The 18,993-nt window shown below is 41.2% G+C and overlaps 1 protein-coding gene across 1 annotated transcript in view; it reads right to left on the reverse strand.

The window, feature by feature from the left end:
• DDRGK1 (DDRGK domain containing 1) overlaps positions 1-18,993 on the reverse strand; it is a 38,958-nt gene that overhangs the window by 10,841 nt on the left and 9,124 nt on the right. The window contains exons 3-4 of the mRNA XM_065634666.1: positions 11,836-11,942; positions 9,861-9,962 (exon numbers count right to left, since the gene is read on the reverse strand). Of these exons, the coding sequence (XP_065490738.1) occupies positions 9,861-9,962; positions 11,836-11,942 (209 nt within the window). The remainder of the gene's footprint in view (positions 1-9,860; positions 9,963-11,835; positions 11,943-18,993) is intronic.

Consider the following 18,993-nt stretch of genomic DNA (forward strand, 5'->3'; position numbering starts at 1 on the left):
AGTAATCACCTCACAAGGCAGCGTGAGCCTGCATGCAATTCACCAAGCTGGCTCTTAGCAGATCTGACACAGGGGAGAAAACCTCTCTTATATAGCAACCTGCTCTCTGAATTTGCATGAATATATTTCTCCTGCAGGTCCCGTGACAGGAAGTCCCTGCCTCGAACTGCACTTTGATGCAACATCCACATTTTGAGTAACTGGCCCCAGTTCTGGTCTGCCACACACTGGTGTGCACTGGGAGTGATCACGAAGAATACTGGAGTAAAACTGGTGTACATCTGTGCGTGGGAAGGAGCTGGCCTGTAAAAGAGTTCAGTAAAATCTCTTATGACATACAGGCAAACTATGTCTACATGGAATGTAAAGAACTGTATGAAGTATTTTAGGCACAGAAGACAAGGTATGATTGTATTAAAAAACGGTTTTTTACATGTTTGATTGTTAACTAAAACCTCCACCAGGCTCTGCTTTAGTTATCTGCAATAAAAATATTTTTAGTTACCTACCAGAATGTTAGTCTTAAAAAAAATAATAATGCCAACCCAGAAGACTCCAAGCCCAACATCAGTGAAATCACAGAATCATTTTGGTTGGAAGAGACCCTCAGGATCATCGAGTCCAACCATAACCCAACTCTGGCACTGAACCATATCCCTGAGAACCTCGTCTAAACGCCTTTTAAACCCCTCCAGGGATGGTGACTCCACCACTGCCCTGGGCAGCCTGTTCCAATGCCCGACAACCCTCTCCAGGAAGAATTTTTTCCTAATAAATGGTGATGCATACAAAGTGATGTAGAATCGTCACACATCCACAAAGCAAAACTGTGATTAAAAGTTTTGGAATGTGACTGATTACTTAAAAAAATGTTTCAAACGAGATCAGGTTTTTACTGGGAGCTCATCGATTTGCAGCTTTCCAGGATTTTCTTTTAAAAATCTGTTTAGCTCTTCTCCAAACCACTTTACATGTGTAACTTCACGCAGAAGAAAATGTTTCCTTACACAACGGTTTCTTCCGCAGATAAATTTGTGTTTGTACAGTGGTTGGTACAATGAGATTCCCATTTGACTGGCCTCTGGTTGCTGTCACATTGCAAGGGCTTGATTAAAACTTAGAAAGATGAGTTCTTCAAATTTCAGTGACAATCTCTGGGCATTCCTTTACTATTAGCACAGGAACTGATCTCTTAAAGAACAATTATATTGATTTCTAAATGCTTGCCATGCTACATCTTTGACACTAATATGGTAATTGCTTCCTTAAATGGCTGGAAAGCAAACACTTGTTCCATTAAAACAGGAAGAGACAGCAACGGGTCATTAAGTATATTGAAAAACGTCCATATTAAAAAAGATGCCATGTATGGTCAAAACCAGCAAGATACCAGAAATGGTTGTGGGAGGGTTGCTCTTCAATAAAAACTGAATAGAAAGTGTGTTTGGTTCTAATTGTATTTAATCGAACTCCCAGAAAGTCACCAGAAGGAATGCTACCAACACAGAAGTATGAGGAAAACAGGATTGAAAGGATCTTACTGTATGTGCCAAGTCAAAACCGTTTTTTAAAACACTATCTCCTGAAAACACTAGAGATCCAAGGAAGTTCTTGAGACAAAACAAGACCATTTTCTAGGTCATTCATCACTGTAACGATTATTAGCAAAAGCCCGACAGTAGATTTTTTTCCTTATAAGAGCTACAGGTGCCAAGAACAACATAAACCTATTTCATTTGGAAGTGGCAGCAATTGTTCCTTTCTTGTAAAGGCATTAAATTTAATCATGTTGGAAATAAGGTTGGAAATAAGGTTCTTCGCCTGGTCTATTACAGAGGTTGAAACGCAAAAGGATTTGAAATGAGAAAAAATAATAACCATGAAACCTAAAAATTGCAGATGATTCTAGACAAAAAAATAATCACAAGACAGTGCCCCATTTATAACTGAGAGCAACAACAACTAAGAAATATTTTCCTGTTTCTGGAACATCTAACAACAAATAACAAGCCTCGTTCCTGTCTTCCTTACTGACCCAAAGAACAGTACCTTCAATTTTATTAAAGCCCAGCAGCGCGTTACTATCAGTGCTTCTATTTCCAACACATGCAGAAAAGCATCTCTGCTATGAGACTGGCAAAGCACTTGCTACCAGTCCCTCTTTTGTGGTGTCCTTAAATCATGAGTTCATTTTCCAGATCCTAAACTTTGACGCTATGATCACAGAGCACTTCCAAGTGGTCTGAGCCATTGCTTTGGTAGTTAAAGTGCATCAGCCCTCAAAGCCTCATGTTTTATGGTGGTTGTAGCCTCTTCCATAACACTAAGTATTTCCAGAAGCTTTTTCATCCCATAACTAAAAATCCCAGCCCCCTCCTGCACAGTCTCACAGGCTTTACTACCTAAATTCACCTACAATTCAATCTGTAGAAAAAAGAAGGATTTAGCCAAACTGTAAACTGGTTCAAAGCCAAGAGGAGAGATGAATGAAACTGAGCCCAGCGCTTGCTTTGTGCAAGTCATACCAGGGGCACTCAGCTCAAATGTAAATTTGAAAAACCTCACATTTTTGTTAGTCAGGCTTCTTCGCCCTCCCCCCGTTCTGATCTCATTAACTGCTGTGGAGTTCAGTGGTAAAACATGTGGCTCAGAGGAGCGATACCAGCTGGGTCACCTCCCTTCACGGGTGGGGTGGTGGGGAAATCCCAGCATCGTGGAAATTTGGTAACTGCAGATGCTCACCTTCAGCTGCTTGCCTTTTTTTTTTTTTTCATCTTTTTTGAAGCAGGTTTGCTTCTCTCCTCACCCATCTAAATGTTACCCAAACTGAGGGCTTGCTATAGTGTAAAGGGTTGGGTTTTTTTTAAAATCAGTTTACTATACTGCATGTGAGAAGAACAAACTCTCCTACTTTGATCATGTCTTTACTGGAAAAAAAAAAAGTATTCACTCAGACCTTTCTTCCTTCTCTCCTTTTTCTGACAAAATGTCCACATTATCACTGCTGGATGAGTCTCATGCCACCTTGTGTAGCAGACGAGATTCCAGAGCTCTGTGCAGCTGGGGGGGGGGCTCCAGAACTCTGGGAGACACTTTCCAACACCCTTACTTACCCCTTCCTATTAATTATAGAATCACTTTGGTTCAAAGAGACCCTCAGGATCATCGAGTCCAACCGTAACCTAACTCTGGCACTAACCCATGTCCCTGAGATCCTCATCTATGTGTCTTTTAAACCCCTCCAGGGATGGTGACTCCACCACTGCCCTGGGCAGCCTGTTCCAATGCCCAACAACCCTTTCCATTAAGAACTTTTTCCTAACATCCAATCTAAACCTCCCCTGGTGAAACTTGAGGCCATTTCCCCTCATCCTATCACTTCCTACTTGGGAAAAGAGACCAACACCTTCCATGCTGCAACCTCCTTTCACCTAGTTGTAGACAGCGAGAAGGTCTCTCCTCAGCCTCCTGTTCTCCAGGTTAAACAGTCCCAGTTCCCTCAACCGCTCCTCATAGGACTTGTGATAATATTCCCGATCTGGTCAGAACCCCCTTCCCACTGCACCCAGTCCCAGTCCTGCCACTGCTCTCCAGGCTCCCCCTGTCCTACCTGCCCACCGAGGACCTGGATTTGCTCTGAGGCTCCTTTCAGCTCATTACCTTCTGTTTTGGCCTCTTATCTTGATCCCAACAATTATTTCCACAACATTAACAACATTCATTGTGCCAACCGCGCAAAAGCTCAATCTTTACCCAGTGAAACCCACAGCGTCTTGAAAACTCTTTCAGGCTTCCAGCTGGAAGCAAAGCTTGACTCTTGGGATCACAACTCCTTCTGGAGTTTGGGATGCTGCTTGAGGAACTGCACCGTTCTGGTTGACAGATTACAGCCTTTGAAGGTTTATTTTAGCAAACGGTGAGGACTGTATTGTCCAGCAAGAGGATATCGAGCCACCGTTTCTAGCTTTTGTTGCAGTAACCCATTTAAGGTGACACTGAGTCTAAGTGATATTGGCCTGCAGAGTAAGTAGCTTTTCTGAGAGCTTTGCCTAAGCAGCTTTCCCCGAGAGGAAAGTGCTCGTTGTGCGCTGGGCCAACTCTCCTCCAAATCGGATAAAAGACCAACTTGCTGACAAACTAATCATTTCCAGGCAGCTGATTCGACTGCTAAGTGGAAGAGATCTCATTGCTAGCGAGGAAGGCAGAGCAAACACTGGACTCTCTTCAGCCACCACCTCCTACCAGTCGTTCCTGGTTTGTGGCTGTTTCCTCAACAGGCAGAATGAGGAAGAACAAACTGGTTCCTATGCCAAATGCTTTGAGGTTCGTGGACCAAATAAACCTTGGATAACATCCATTTTTCATGCTGGTAGTGCAGGTTCTGCAGGCAGCGAAAAGGAACTTTTAAGTAAATCATTTGGCAGATGGATCTGTAGGATTCCTCCCCCCTACCCCAGGGTTTAGACACAAAATTTAAGAAAAAAAACCTTTAGAAAGAGAGAAAACATATTTCTTACCAGTTCTTATCCCCTCAAAACCAGAGTAGAAGGAGTTTTCTGCAAGCTTTACAGCTTGTACTTCCTTAGGAGAAATTAATTCTCAGGAAAGTACACTTGAAGGCTGATGCTTAAACTGAAACTATAATACGTAGCAGCTTCCATCAGCCTCCAGAAATGCACTGTTTATGTATAACTAGCGGATATAAATGTCAAACAGATCATGAAAAGCTCTGCTGAGGGGCACACAAACCTCAACGTTCACATCATGCTACACGTAATGCAATAACTCAATGATCAAACACTTGGTGCCTATTCTTACATGATCGAATATTAAATCAAAGCGCCAAAACTTCAGGGTCTTCGTTCTCAAAAGCTTCAACAGGACCCCTGGGATCACAAACAGATCCTCCATTTCTATAGCTCTGAACATCCAGACCATTTTTATTTAGACACTTAAATGCAAACCCAAAAGCCTAAAGGAAATTGCCCTGGTTTGGAAAATTTGGGCACAGCTGTAGTTGAGCAATATAGATCTTGTTTTAATGTGAAAGTGAATAAACACCAGTCCACACTCCTGCTGTGACCTTTTATTTCTGGAAGACTGGTAGTTTCTCTACTGTATCAAGCTATATTTCGAGAGCAGCCCACTCTGCAATGGATTTACAGGCGACACGTTCGGTTCAAAGCTGCGTTTTAGTATCGAAAAGTGACATTAATACCTGTGAGTCCTGCATCTGCACAAGCAGTTTCCTTAGCACAGCAAACAAGGAAAATCTACAAAAATCCCTGTGCATGGGGAAAAAAAAAAAGAAAAAAAAAGCTCTTGTGCGAGCAAACTGCAAGGCTTTGTATGAAGACACTGTTTTGCAACATCAGAGGAAGTTCGCTCTCATTGATAAGGTGGCGGTTGGTAAACCATCTCACCACTAAAAAACTCCAAGAGTGAAAGGGAAATCCCCAGGGTAAAGCAGAGCTGAAGCAAATGCCAATTATAAAGGAGCTTCCTCACACGCAGAGCCAATCAGGTCAGCAGAACACTGGAAAGGAAACTTGAATTTAAAAATATATGAGCTGGTTTGCAACACTGGAGCAAAGGGGCAACCACGTTTTATTTGTATGTGCATACAAATCTATTTAAATAGAACCAGAAGGTTATTTTTCACAAGAATATGCAAGATTTTAGCCCCCATAACTGCCCTGAAGGTACAGTTCCCACTTGTACTAACAGCGCTGTGTATACTCGCCCCAAAATAATTGGAAGGAAATATCCATTTGCCTATAAAACAAGGTGGGTTTTCATCTGACTCAAGAATTCAATATTTCCACTAGACTCCATATCTCCAACTACTTGATCAGGGAGCATGTGAGAGGTTTAACAGTCCTTATCAAAGATCAACACCGGGGAATTTCTAGAAGATCTGCACACTGCAACATGTTTTTTCTCTCCTCCTGAATTTATTTGGCTTCCCTCATCCGAGAAAACTTTTAGATGGTTTTAATGGTGCAGGAATCGCCCGTTGCTGTCGACTGGGATTGAGAAATTAGCTTAAGGCTGTATCTGAAACTCTAAAAGGAAACTCTACGCAAAGCCAATCTCAACGTTCACAATTTTGGTAGCACTTCTTGGGAGAAAGACTGAAAAAAAGGTTCAACTGAAATTTAGCCAACAAACTGGTTGTGCTCGTTTGAAGACACCGCTGTCACTGTACCTGCAGAAATACTCTGACGTACTGGAAAAGGAAGGGAAAAAATGAAGCTGACAACCATAGCATTTGTCAGACAAACTTTAGCGATAAACTCTAAAATTCTTGTGCCTTGTGGGATACTATAAAGTACAGAAATGTCAGTTATCAAATTGTTTCCAAAAATCATACAACCAGCTACCCTCTGGTTTTTATCTCATGACTATCAGTCACTACTTGAGCTACCATTTGTAATTTTGCATTTTGATCTCCTAACTTATATGGGGGGACAGTATCATCACGTGCAGTCCACAAGGGCTTACTCGTGACAAAGCGTTACTTGTGGAAATAAAGAGTCCTTTCTCTAGAGGAACATATAAATGACATTTTATCCTATGTGAGCTATAAAAACACAATATATTTAATGATCCCTTTATTGCTTACAGGGGCCCAGATGAGAGAGGCAGCATCTTTTACATCAGACAATCAGTCTGTAACAAGATTTGAAAGATAAGATGTTGTGATCGTGAGGACAGGGTACACTTACACGCACAGTAATCAAGTCTCTATTAATTCTATTTATTTCCCTTCCTATCATCCAGTCAAGACTAAACCAGCAAAGTCTGGTTATTACCAAGTTCCCTGTAATAGTGTTTTCTTTGCTGACTGAAGCAGGAACTCAGGCAATGCTGCCTTAACATGTACAATTTGTTGAATTGTTCTGCTTCCACTTAAAGAATTGGATGAAGACAGAGACTTAAAATTACCAGAAAACAGCCGAGGATGGACATTAAATATTGTCAGAGACATTTACTTCGACCCATGCTCAAAATGTTCAGTGGCTACTGGGTTATCAACTTGTCTTAGACACAAGGAAAAAATAAAATAATGAAAATACTTTCCCCTGAGTAGCAAAATAATGTTCGTGATGTAGCTGGGTTTGCTGCCCTGATAAAGACTGCTGGAAAGAACGAACAAATGAACCAAAAAAAGGTTAAAATTACAGAATTTCAGTAGCCAAGGAAGTTATTGCCGAAAGTTAATAGCAAGCTAGATTCAGGCATCTGAGCAATTTTCAAAATTCTAGTAAGCACTCCTTGGGACGAGCGCAAAATTTAAAACATAAAATAAAGACACCAAAGCCTTCGTTTATATTCCTCTTTTATCACCGAACTTTATGAAACGGAGTGTTTCGGTGCAATCTTTACTAGGAATATTGAAAATTAAAAACAAATCAGATTTTCCTCATTCAACCCAAACACTTGGGATTAAAAGAAGTTAAACATGTGAATAAGCACTTTCTGCGTGAAGAGACCCCTAGTTAGAATTTTCCCCTTATTTTCTCCTCAACTTTTCAACCGTGCCTGGCTGATCCTGATTATTCAGCCACAATGAAACCCCAGGTCAGACCTGTAGGCATTTAACAGGATAACATCTCTGTCCTCTTTTGAGCAGGTTGACTGAGCTCAACTGCAATTTATTTAGCAATTCAGCTACCACGCTGGACGGAACTGAAATTTTTTTAATTAGCCTCCTCTAAAGGAAGTGACACTTAAAACAGTCATCAAGCCAGTGTGCCCTCCTAATTCCCCATGGGATATTGGAGTAATTTGGTTCATTTTGACCAGGTTTCAAAGATATGAAATTCCCAGAAATCTAGGAAAAAACATATTTAAAAGAAAAAAAAAAAAAAATCAAGGAACTGGGTGGAGAAAAAACACTGAAAAGAATCCACCACTGGAAGGAAACCTGCTGTCTGAGTTACCTATTATGCCAAGCCCCACGGCGAGCACGATGGGCAACAGATGTGTGATTTAGAGGCGTTCAGAGCTCATCTTGCCTCTTTCCAAACTGGGAGAAATGGGAAATACTCAGAAGAAAGGCAGAGCGGTCACAGGCACCAGAAGCTGGTGCTACTGAGGCGCGTGGGCAGGGGAAGAACAGCAGACGCGGATGCAGAGGACGCTGGGGCTGATAGTTGTGCTGGTAGGAAACGTCTTGGCTAAGCACGGGAGGGATTCGGATTAACCGAGATCGCTTATCCAACCTCAGAGTTTACTCTTTGCCTACTAACAGGTGTACTTCTCACTTTGTACACTTCTCTCAGAAGGGCAGCTGTAGAATAATTGGTCCCCTAGAAGTTCGTTCAAGTTGCTTTACAAGTTAAAGTCTCGGACCATGCTACATATCCTGATGTTGTAGTATTGACATTCTCCTCATCCATTTTGATTTCTGAAATTCAAGGGCCTTCTATTGATGAAAAGGAAACGAGTGTTCAGAATATAAAGGATTTTGGGACGGATAACCCCAGAAGTAAATGTACATTCTACAATAAGATCTCATGGATACAATCTACGTGTGTAACGTATAGAAAAAATTAAATTTGCTTTATCCCGCCTTTGTGTGGGAAAGGAAAGGAAAGGAGGAAAGGAAAAATTGTCTTTTCCTCTTTCAAAATGTTATTGGCAACACACTCCACTTATACAACCCACGCTTAGAATGAATTAAAATAAATCTGCTCATTACAAACCAGACACACACATTTCCATGCATGTTTAAGTATCCCAGAAAATCCAGTCTGAAAGCTGGGGCCTCTGCTCCCCTGGGATGGCAATTATTCAGCACAGGATTGTGCAGAACACCTCAGTCCTCGCCTCCAGAAGCACATTGCAAAGTTACCACACAACTTGCTCGAGCACCAGAGAGCGTGAAGCTTCTTCTCGGTTCTTCACCAGCAGCACTGATGCCCAAAATACCCAAAAGCAGCTCCGAAATAAGTTTGCCTCCCTCACTGTATTCAACAAAAGCATTTCAGTTGCACAGAAACTGTTCTTCTCGGTCACTCCTGCTAACACACATCTTTGTATGCATAGTTTAGAAATCTTAAATTGTGAAGCACATCTACGTTTGTATAATTAGAATAACATAGTATAATTTTACCCAACAGTTGCAAAATTGGTTGCTGATGTCTCTCACTTTCTGCCCTGCTGGTTACAGCTGTCAGCAGCAGCTCAAATGAGCATGATGGAATAGGGGCCTGGTTAAGTTGCAAAATCTTCTTCCTTAAGCGACACTCAAAGTCACGGTCCTGAGCAAGCTGCTCTACCTGGACATGGTTTGAGTAGGACAGACCAGAGAGTCGTCTTTCAACCTACATTATTCTACAATTCTGTGATAACCAAACTCCTCCTACCAGCCACCAAGCAAGCAACCCCCAAAATTTCTCTTGCGACAACTCCTTCCTTCACGTACGTGCACTTAAACACCTCCCAGACAAATTTATAGCCAACTTTATCAGCTACGTTTGTCAACATAAAAAATTAAGCAATCTGACACCCTGGCTCACAGCAGTAGCAGATTTACTATCAGGAGATTAGGTTTCATTTTGCCCTGGACTCGACCGTGGGTGGGTGTTCGCTGTTATGTGTGCGCACTGATGTTTGGAGCAGTTTCCACTTCTGCCAAGCACTGGAAGGAACAAAGCTGGGATCTACAGTTGAAATAACTGATCGTTACTGTCATTCAAACAAAACGGAGCAACAAAAAAAAAAAAAAATTAAAAAATGTAGAAATAGAAATGAAAGGGAAAGGGAGTTCTGCTGATCAGAGAACTTATATAGATCAATCTCAAAGGCGAACCTGGTACAAAATTTCCATCTACAAATACAACCAATCCCACCTGTCGTTCTTCCTCAAGACGTATTCTCTCCTCTTCTTTCCGCCTTTCCTCCTCTCTTTTTGACTCAAGCTTTTTCCGTTCTTCTCGCTCTGCTTCTTCAGCCTAAAAAAAAACCAAAACCAAACCCGTTACTCTTCCTGAACAGATATTTTTAAATTTCATATTGTGATACCATGGGGGGTTTCTTACTGTTTTCCTAGATGCATGTTCAGAAAGAAACAGTAAAGAAAATAATAAAAAAAATCATTATCATTATCATTATCAATATCATTATCACCCTGATGTGCAGCATACTTAACATTGTGGTTAAGTTTAGAAATTACCCTCCTCAGTTGCATTATCTGCATCTCAATTAGGGTTTAAGCCTTGAATGTGCATATGAGCTTATTATTATAGTGATATTATGTAATAAAGTGTTGTGACATTCCGTTTCTCCGCACTTAAAATTTAGTTAGAATGGACTCTAAGGAGAGGGGTACATTCAAATCTATCATTAACCTGGGCAGAATCTATTACAGGAAAAGCTCTGTTCAAATCATTTTATCATTCTTTTTTAAACCAAGAGATTGTTGCAAGATAGGAAAAAAATATGAAAGAGTGTTTAGTGTATTGTTTAGAGATTTTTTAGAATTTGTTCTTCAGTCTCTTCAGGATACTTTAATTTGAAAATATAGTAAGACAACAAGCAGAAGACATTCAAATGGAGGATTTGTGGCTTTGAATGTGTCAGAGCAAGGGCCCTAATCGAGGAATTTATCTGTCTACATGGGAAAATAAACATCAGCATGTTTTAATAGGAAACAAAAGATTCCTCGCTCCACCAACCGATACTTATCTAACTTCATTCAACTTTGCTCAAATTTTCCACAAAAAGAGAGTCTAATTAAACAGAATCAATATGGAAAGTAATGACAAAATGGTTAAAGCGTAGAATGAGTGAGAAAAGGACCGTAATGGAAGTTTATATATAACATAACAATCAAGTTTACTATCAACTTCCCTATCTGTTCTGTAAAGCAGAAACTGGATTTAAACCTCCGGTGACACTAAAATTCTCAAAACTGGATTTCACAAGCTTTGTTTGGACCCTCTACACATTAGAAATGTTTGTAGTTTCCTAAAACCTCTCTTTATGTAAGATGTGTCAAGTCCACCCTGCACTCCAGCCTCTGTTAAGAAAAGTTTTATCTACTTCTAGCAACCCCACGTTCCAAGTTACAGAACAATATAGGACTTGCAAAAAAAATATATATAGAACAACTAAAAGGAGTTAATGTATAACCTGCTGCCATCCATGAGCACGGTTCAGAAAGTAAGTTTCAAAAAGCCTGCTGCTTCCCTGGAATTAACAGCAAAATGCTGGGCAAAATGGAAAAAGTGCAACACTATTTAAGTACTTTTACACACAGATTTAAGCAAGAACAACTGAAAAGTTACAGTGTGTTTGCCCTGCATACTTGGTCTCTGTTTAAGGGCCAAACTTCAACCAAAATCTGTCTGCACCACAGATTTCAGTGGATTACAGGGTCTACTTTTCATCTCCTCCAATCCATAAACACAATAAACACTGCTGAACACAGAAAAAGCCATACAAAGTTTTTGCACTCCGAGAGCACATGAAAAACACTGCTCAGAACTGCCCACAGTTTTGGTCACAGCCCCAGCGATATGACAACACAATGTGGGCTGGAGTGTATCTTTAAGGGGAGACAGCACCGCAAACCAGTGGAAACATCCAATAAAAAGCCCACGAGAATGCCAGAGAACCTCAGGGAAAGAAAACGAGACACCACTTTCCGCAGTCCTCTTGGGATACGACATAAAAAGCTCAATTTAAATTTTTAAAACAAAACCACAACCCTTGTAGCGATGACACTGTCTTTACCTCTCTGGGGTGTCTGTCATCACCAGTTCTTCGCTGAGAGCTGTTATTCAGGCTCTGCTCTGGGCTCTAGACGTGGCAGGAAATTCTTACCTCTCTCTGTGCTTTTCTGGCTTGTTTCTCTTCTAATTTCCTCTGCTTCTTTGCGCCGATCTTCCCAGACACCTGAAATTCTGGCACCTCCTCAGCATCATCTTCCTCTGCAACGTGACATAAACAACAGATTTTAAATCGCTTGTAAAAAGTCCCTTTGAGAAACTTCGCTGCTTCCTAGGAAAGCAGCAGCAGATGAAAAGGAGACACACATTTCAGACAAGACCTATTAGATGGAAAAAAGCAAAAAAAAAAAAAAAGAAAAAATCACATGAGACTGCCAAAGCCACAAAGTAACAAGGCAAACAAAAGCTCAAGTAAAGCCAGAGGTAAAAATTTACATGATCAGTTGGAGTAAGGCTTTTCATAAACTTTTCCTGCTTTCCACAATTCAAAGATAGACTTTCTTTTATACACAAAATGTGCTAATGGTTGTCATTAACACCCACCTGCAGAGAATTTCTTCCCAGTTACGTCTAAGCTCAGCACAACAGGCATCTGTTCAAAAGGGATTCAGATGCACGCCACTCATCCACTAGTTCTAGCTTGATATAATAGAACCAATCTTTAGGGAGGAGGAAAAAAGATCCCTACGATGCAAATCTTGGGCTTGACTGCAACAAAACTACATGTAAATAGTTCCCTCTTGTATGACAGTTGGTTGTTTCTAAAGATGATTTCTGCAACTGTGGAATGGGAAAGTGTCATGTCCAAATGATGTGCAAATACATTATATTTCTGCTCACCCAGGGACTAAGACTAAAGAGTTTTTAAATATTGCCATTTCCTCCCCTTCGCCATAGACCATGAACATTTCACCACTTTATTTGCTGATCTAAATTAGTCCTTGATCCTACAACATAAGTGCTGTGGATTGACCTGAACACTCAAAGAGAAACCACCAGCTCACTTCATGAAATGCCACACAATATGTAGAGATTCATGCATCTGAATCGGATAACGGAATCAAAATGAAACATCTTTAATGCACGGATCCCTTTTTGGCTGAAATAATTTATACTTTCAGCACCCACAGTGCTGTTACACTCGAGGCTGAATTCAGATCCACGCACTTGGAGTCTGCTGGGTAACCTGAAGAACGGCACTGCCAGCTCCTGCTGTATTCCTGAAATGCAGCATTTGTTTTAGGGAGGGAGAAGGGGAAAACTGTGCAGGGGAAGTTCTTCCACAATTAAGTTTTAGCCATCATCACTGGGGGAGAAAAAACAAACAAACAAACCAATTCCCCACTCACACAACCCATGAGTCCTTGGATTCTACGACCGGGCTAACAAGAGGAAATTAGAAGAGAAACAAGTCCGTCATGTTTGATAACCAGAGAGCCTGGTCCCCTTTTTTTGGGAACCCAAAAAGCTGCTATTAAAGGAGCATATGGATGAATGAGACTCACCCTTCTTTTCTATGTAGAATTAGGTTTGAAACACTCTTGTTTTACTAATTCCAGTACACAGTACGGTACTATGGTTAAGCCACTGAGACACATCATCAGAAATAAATGTAATTGAGAGCTGTGTAGGTGGCTCTCAAATAACGTAGCTGTTTTCAGAATATGGAAGTTAATTTGAGGCAGGCTTGGTGAATTGGGCTTCAGAGAATTTCTGGTATCTGACTACTGGGATGATCAAAAGGGTTCCCTCTTCCTACACCGCAAACAAACAGACCAAAAGGGGACACTCAGACTTGACAGAATTGCTTCTACAATTTTGCTGAAGCATAAAATAACTTTGTTTACGTTTTAAATACTGGGCCGAGGGGAGTTCCAAACACAATGGGTGAGGAACCCAGCTTTAGCAGTTATTATTCCAAAATTAACAGTTCAATGCTGGTATTATTCTCTAGAAAATTATTTCAGGAAAACATTGCAAGTATAAAACACCATCTATGACGTAATTCAAGCTGAGGCTCTGAGCGCTTCTCAGATTTCATCTATATTAAGAGTACCTGAGGCAGAGGTCAGGCAGAAGCCTAGCAAAGCTTTTAAAGTCTTTTTCCAGTCCTGGATCAAACATTCCTTTGTTCAGTAGCATTTGCCTTCCTTCCCTTTGAAGCATCTGATGTGATCTCTTAAGTCCTACTTCCTCCAAGCTTTTTCTAGCACACGGAGTTAACATCCAACAAAAGACAGAGCCAGTGATGCAGCCGCAGCCCGTGATTCAGCAGAGCTTTAAAGGTCAACAACACACTAAACCTGGGTGCAATTAATATGAGCTAAATAAACCTGAACATGCTGACGAGAATATAAGCACGTGGTAAAAGGATTTGCGGAATCAATTGGTTGTTAGAGCAGAATAGCTGCACCTAAAGCAGAGTGGATGCTGCACACAGCCAGCAAGACTTAATTTATTTTTTTTACATAAAGAAGCTATAGTTTCAGCAGTTTTTAACAATCACTTTTCACATATTTATAGTTGCCAATACAAGCCAACCTAACAAGGGGTCAGTCCCTGGGAGCACGTGCCCCATCAGCCTCTGTGCTTCAAATGTGATGCAAGATGTTCAGTTAATTGTGCTCACTTGTGAACGCAGTTTGTCATCACCCAAAGCACTGGGGTTGGCCAGTCTGTATAAATACTCGCTTGGGAAACAACAACATCAGACATCATCGTAGAGCTGAAGCTCAAAATGTATTTTTGTTTGAAGGGGAGACCTTATTGCAGCCTTTCTGAACTTAAAAGGGACCGATAAGAAAGATGGGGACAGACTTTTCAGCAGGGCCTGTTGCGATAGGACAAGGGGCGATGGTTTTAAACTCCAGGAGGGAGATTCAGGCTGGACATGAGGAAGAAATTGTTGGCCCTGAGGGTGGTGAGAGCCTGGCCCAGGTTGGCCAGAGAGGTGGTGGCTGAACCATCCCTGGAGACATCCCAGGCCAGGCTGGATGGGGCTCTGAGCAACCCGAGCTGGTGCAGATGTCCCTGCTCATGGCAGGGGGGGCACTGGGGGAGCTGGGAAGGTCCCTTCCAACCCAAACTGTTCTACAATTCTATGCTGCTCTGCACAATTTGTCTGATGTCTTACAGCGTGGCAGTTCTGGAATGTATGTAGGGTGACAGGAAAAGAAGTTTAGTGCTCCAAACTTGACACAAGCAGTTTTTAAGCAGCGATTTTCCCCTGCAAGACAAGAAGGTACCGTTCCCGCTTCACGATATGGTGCTGATGAAGAACATCAAACCTCAAGGTGCACAGGACCCTCTTCATCTAAACTGCTTGGATGTGACATGATGGGGCTACTTTCAACCACAGTCACAACTCTGCTAACATGTCTGGGTCCATCTTTACAGAGTCCAACATAATGATAACAACATTTCCAGAGCTTGCAAAGCATTCCCACCAGCTCTAAGAGACAGAAAGCAGAAATAATCTGACTTACAGTGATACTTTCACACCACTTTACATATTCTGCTTTACACAAACATGGGTTTTGCTCTGCTAGACAGCTGAGTAGTTTCAGGCAACCTTAGCTTTTCCTTAATGTTTTGAACATATTGAGAGGCAGGACAAGAAGAAACAGTTAATAGTCACACAGATGTTTCAATCTCTTGAAATTTACAAAGCGCTTTTTAAAAATACTTCCAAATACAATTGGAAAGTGTGCTGGAGTGCTGATGTTCTCTATCAAGACTGGAATTTACCAGCTACTGTGTACAGAATATGCAAAACCTCCAAATGAAAAGACCCACATCGTATATTTTACTTGCTGTTGTCATCTACATCAAAGGGTCCCTCTTGCCTCCTGTTAAGTTTTGGAAATGATGCAAATGGATTCCCATCCATGAAAAAGGATGCAAGCTGCACATGTGGCTACTCACAAAAAGTCCTTTAGGCATGGCTAGCTGCTTTATTCACTATTTATGTGGTACCTAACAAAAAGAATAAGAGAAAGGGGGGAAAGATGGCAGGCAAAACAAACAGTTCATCCTGAAGGCAGAAGACACATGAGTGTTATTAACATTGAATACATGTGTGACACCAGCCACTGGAAAGGAATCAGTCTGTCATATCTCAAAGTGTGGACATTCACGATTAACCCAGCCCTGTGCTGGTACAGCCATAACAAATTTTAATCTATTTTTTTTTTTAATTTGGTAGCTATCTGGTTTAGGAACCTAACAAGATATCAGCTTATTAATCTGAAGGCACAAAACCAGCCTACGTTTAGGACAGAAAAAGGACAAACAAAGGCCATTAGTCCTTTTGAGTAGAACTCAAACGACATGAAGTTTTTTTCTCTACTAAAGCCATATGGCATAACGGAGAAACCACACACCCACCTCTGCCACAGACCATCTGTGCTCGAAATGTCTCAAGGGCAGATCCACATTGTGGATACTTTGATAACACTAAAGGCACTTTCTATATGAGTAGCAACAAGTCAAAATTAACTTTTGATTCACTAGTTAGGGTATTAGTAGTCAAAGTTTAACTGTACTAGAAAGGTTTTCCTACTGATTAAGAGTTAAAATTATTTCGACTACTACATCAATTAATATAGCTCTATTACCAGCTGTTTCACAAGAACAGGATGGGACCACATCAGCATTTCTAAGTTCACACATTTTCCAGATCTTTTGGCACAGCAGAGTATGGGGAGGTGCAACATTACATGAGAGGTAGGTGGTCTGCTCAGAAAAAGCGCTTCTTGTTTTGGGACATTTCAGCGCAAACACTGTCTTCTCTAAGTCATGCTCAGTATCCATCACTGAATGGGGATTAAAAAAGAAAGTTTTAAATATTATTTCTTTTTAAAACTATCAGAAACACCCATGCAAAAGTTTTTTAGATGCAGGATTTGAATGCTGGACTTAGATGCTACGCAAAGCAATGACAGGAATTTTTAAATGCCCAAATATTATATCTTTTTTAACTTCTAAATACCTTTTTTATTTGTTTTGTGCTTTCTGCGTCAGTAGTGATTAACGCTTAGAAAGGAAAACATGAGATTCTGATCTCTAAGTATTGCCAAGCAAAAGAAGAGAGGAACTATGACTTAATTTATATTGGAACTGGTAAGTTCTTGTTATCATCTTTTATTTTAGAAGCTAGAGCACTGAAACTGTCAAAAGCTGTTGGCTTTATCAATTCTGCAGAAGTAAATTTAACCCAGTGTTCACCATACTGGATGATCCTACACCTGTGTGCAGATGCACATGACTAAAAGCCTGCAGATGTTGGAATATTTAACCTTTTGGAGTTATATACTGCTACTAAAAGTAGAGAGGCTGTAGTTTGTTCCAGTCATGAATATAGGCCGTTGAGGGAACTTACTTTCTGTTTGTTACAGAACAAAACAAACAAAGAAACAAAAGCAAATATAACAATCCTCACAAAGTACCATTTTTGGCAACCCTTTTGCAACAAGTCAGAGAGGTCAGTTGTTTGCAGGACGTGAAACTGAGCACCTTTCAAAATTAAACCCTTGAAAATATTCCCTGGAAACGTATTTGGGCTACTTTGGAGATTCCTAACATTCCTTAGAGAAACCCATTTCTTTGTAACTACCCAAATCGTGGTGTGGTGACACCCACTAGTTTCAGCCAACAAAAACACAATGTCCCCCCAAATCAACAGCAGCAAGTTTTGCTCCAAGACACCACTCCAAGTGACAGAAAACCTGGACTGCAAAACTTGCGTCCTGCTCACCAACTGAACCACCCTGGAGACGCCTTCATCTTTCCACAAACTCTTTGTATGGCATGCTGAGGCAAACAGGTTCTCTCACTACATGTTCGTACAAAGCCACTGTCGGAAATAAGGTATAACAGTCCTCCAAGCAAGCAGACGTTTGCCTCGGATCATCATCCTCGTTATTTTTACCAGTGGGATCAAGACAACATCCCCACAAGCTTCTTGTCGCTTCACTGGAAATTACAGAACTAAAACTTTTATGCAAACATCAAATTGGCCGGGTCGTTTTCTGCTCCAAGAAGCAAAATATGTAGTGTCAAGAGAAGTACCAACTTCCCTGCAGTGTGCAAGGCACAATAAGCAGGTGTGGAAGCTCAAGCTCAACTCAAGAATTGGATGCCTGCTTTTTCTGTACATGATCAGCAACCAAATAAAAACTCTCAACAGAACATCTTTGCATGTATCCAAAGGTGATCAAAGTCCAAGTGGATGCAGTCAGAGCATCAGGCAAAAACAAGAGCCACAGACATCCTCTTTGGTCAATAAAAATGGGATCTGAGATTGGAAAATGGTTAATGCTATTTACTCACACTATTTCATGCCCCAAACAACCCTCACTCAGACAGACTCCAGTTTACCCCCTTTCCCTCGCTTAGCTTGCCTGCCCTAAATGATTGATGTCAGAAATCCACACAGAGAGTTTATTTGCATCTTGGCTGCAGCCAGCCCCACAAAGCCATTTCTGTCTGGGTTCAATCGAAATTAAAATGCAACTGAGCTAATTCAGTCTGCTAGCTGGGTTATCAGAAGCAACGTAACCACATGAATACAGAACTCTCCTTCCAGACTCGTTTTCCACAGGGAAAGGCATGGGCACGCTGCTACAACGTGCACAGCAGATGTCCTGAGACACACAGAATTTAACAAGTCGCCTAGATCGTGCTGCATAAAAGACGGTAGCGTTATGACTAGAATTAAGTTGGGCACTAGAAATCACCCAAACCCATTTTTCTAAAGCCAGCCTGGAAATCACGCTGGTAGAACACAGCTCGGGGGTCTCAAGTCATTTTGAGAATTACTTGGTCACCAATAAAAAAAAAATATCTCCCCAGCAAATCTTTGGTCATCAGAGGATATTAATAGATGTTGATACTCTCATAAGAGATGACCTCCTTTGAGTACTCAACTAACCACCGAAAAACATTAGTCAGGCAAACCGAGCCAGCGTAGGCACCCGGCTGGCGGGGCTGCCCCCACAGCACAGCCCACATGGAACCCGTGAATAAGGAACCTACCTACGCCGTGTGGGTTACAATTCTGGTAGGAAAGTTGAGGCATTTAGTGCTTCACCGTTTATTTTCTGTCTGTGAAAATCTGCAAGTAATTTAGATGCCTTACCCCACTGAGCTAAAGGAAGAATTATAACCTGGTTTAGCTCTGCTGGCAATGGGTGTAGATTTGAGCGTTCAAAACAATCATTTACCATCCTTGTCTGTATTAAATGACTCCTTG

The sequence above is a fragment of the Caloenas nicobarica genome, chromosome 4, assembly GCF_036013445.1.
Source record: "Caloenas nicobarica isolate bCalNic1 chromosome 4, bCalNic1.hap1, whole genome shotgun sequence".
NCBI classification, from domain to species: Eukaryota; Metazoa; Chordata; class Aves; order Columbiformes; family Columbidae; genus Caloenas; species Caloenas nicobarica.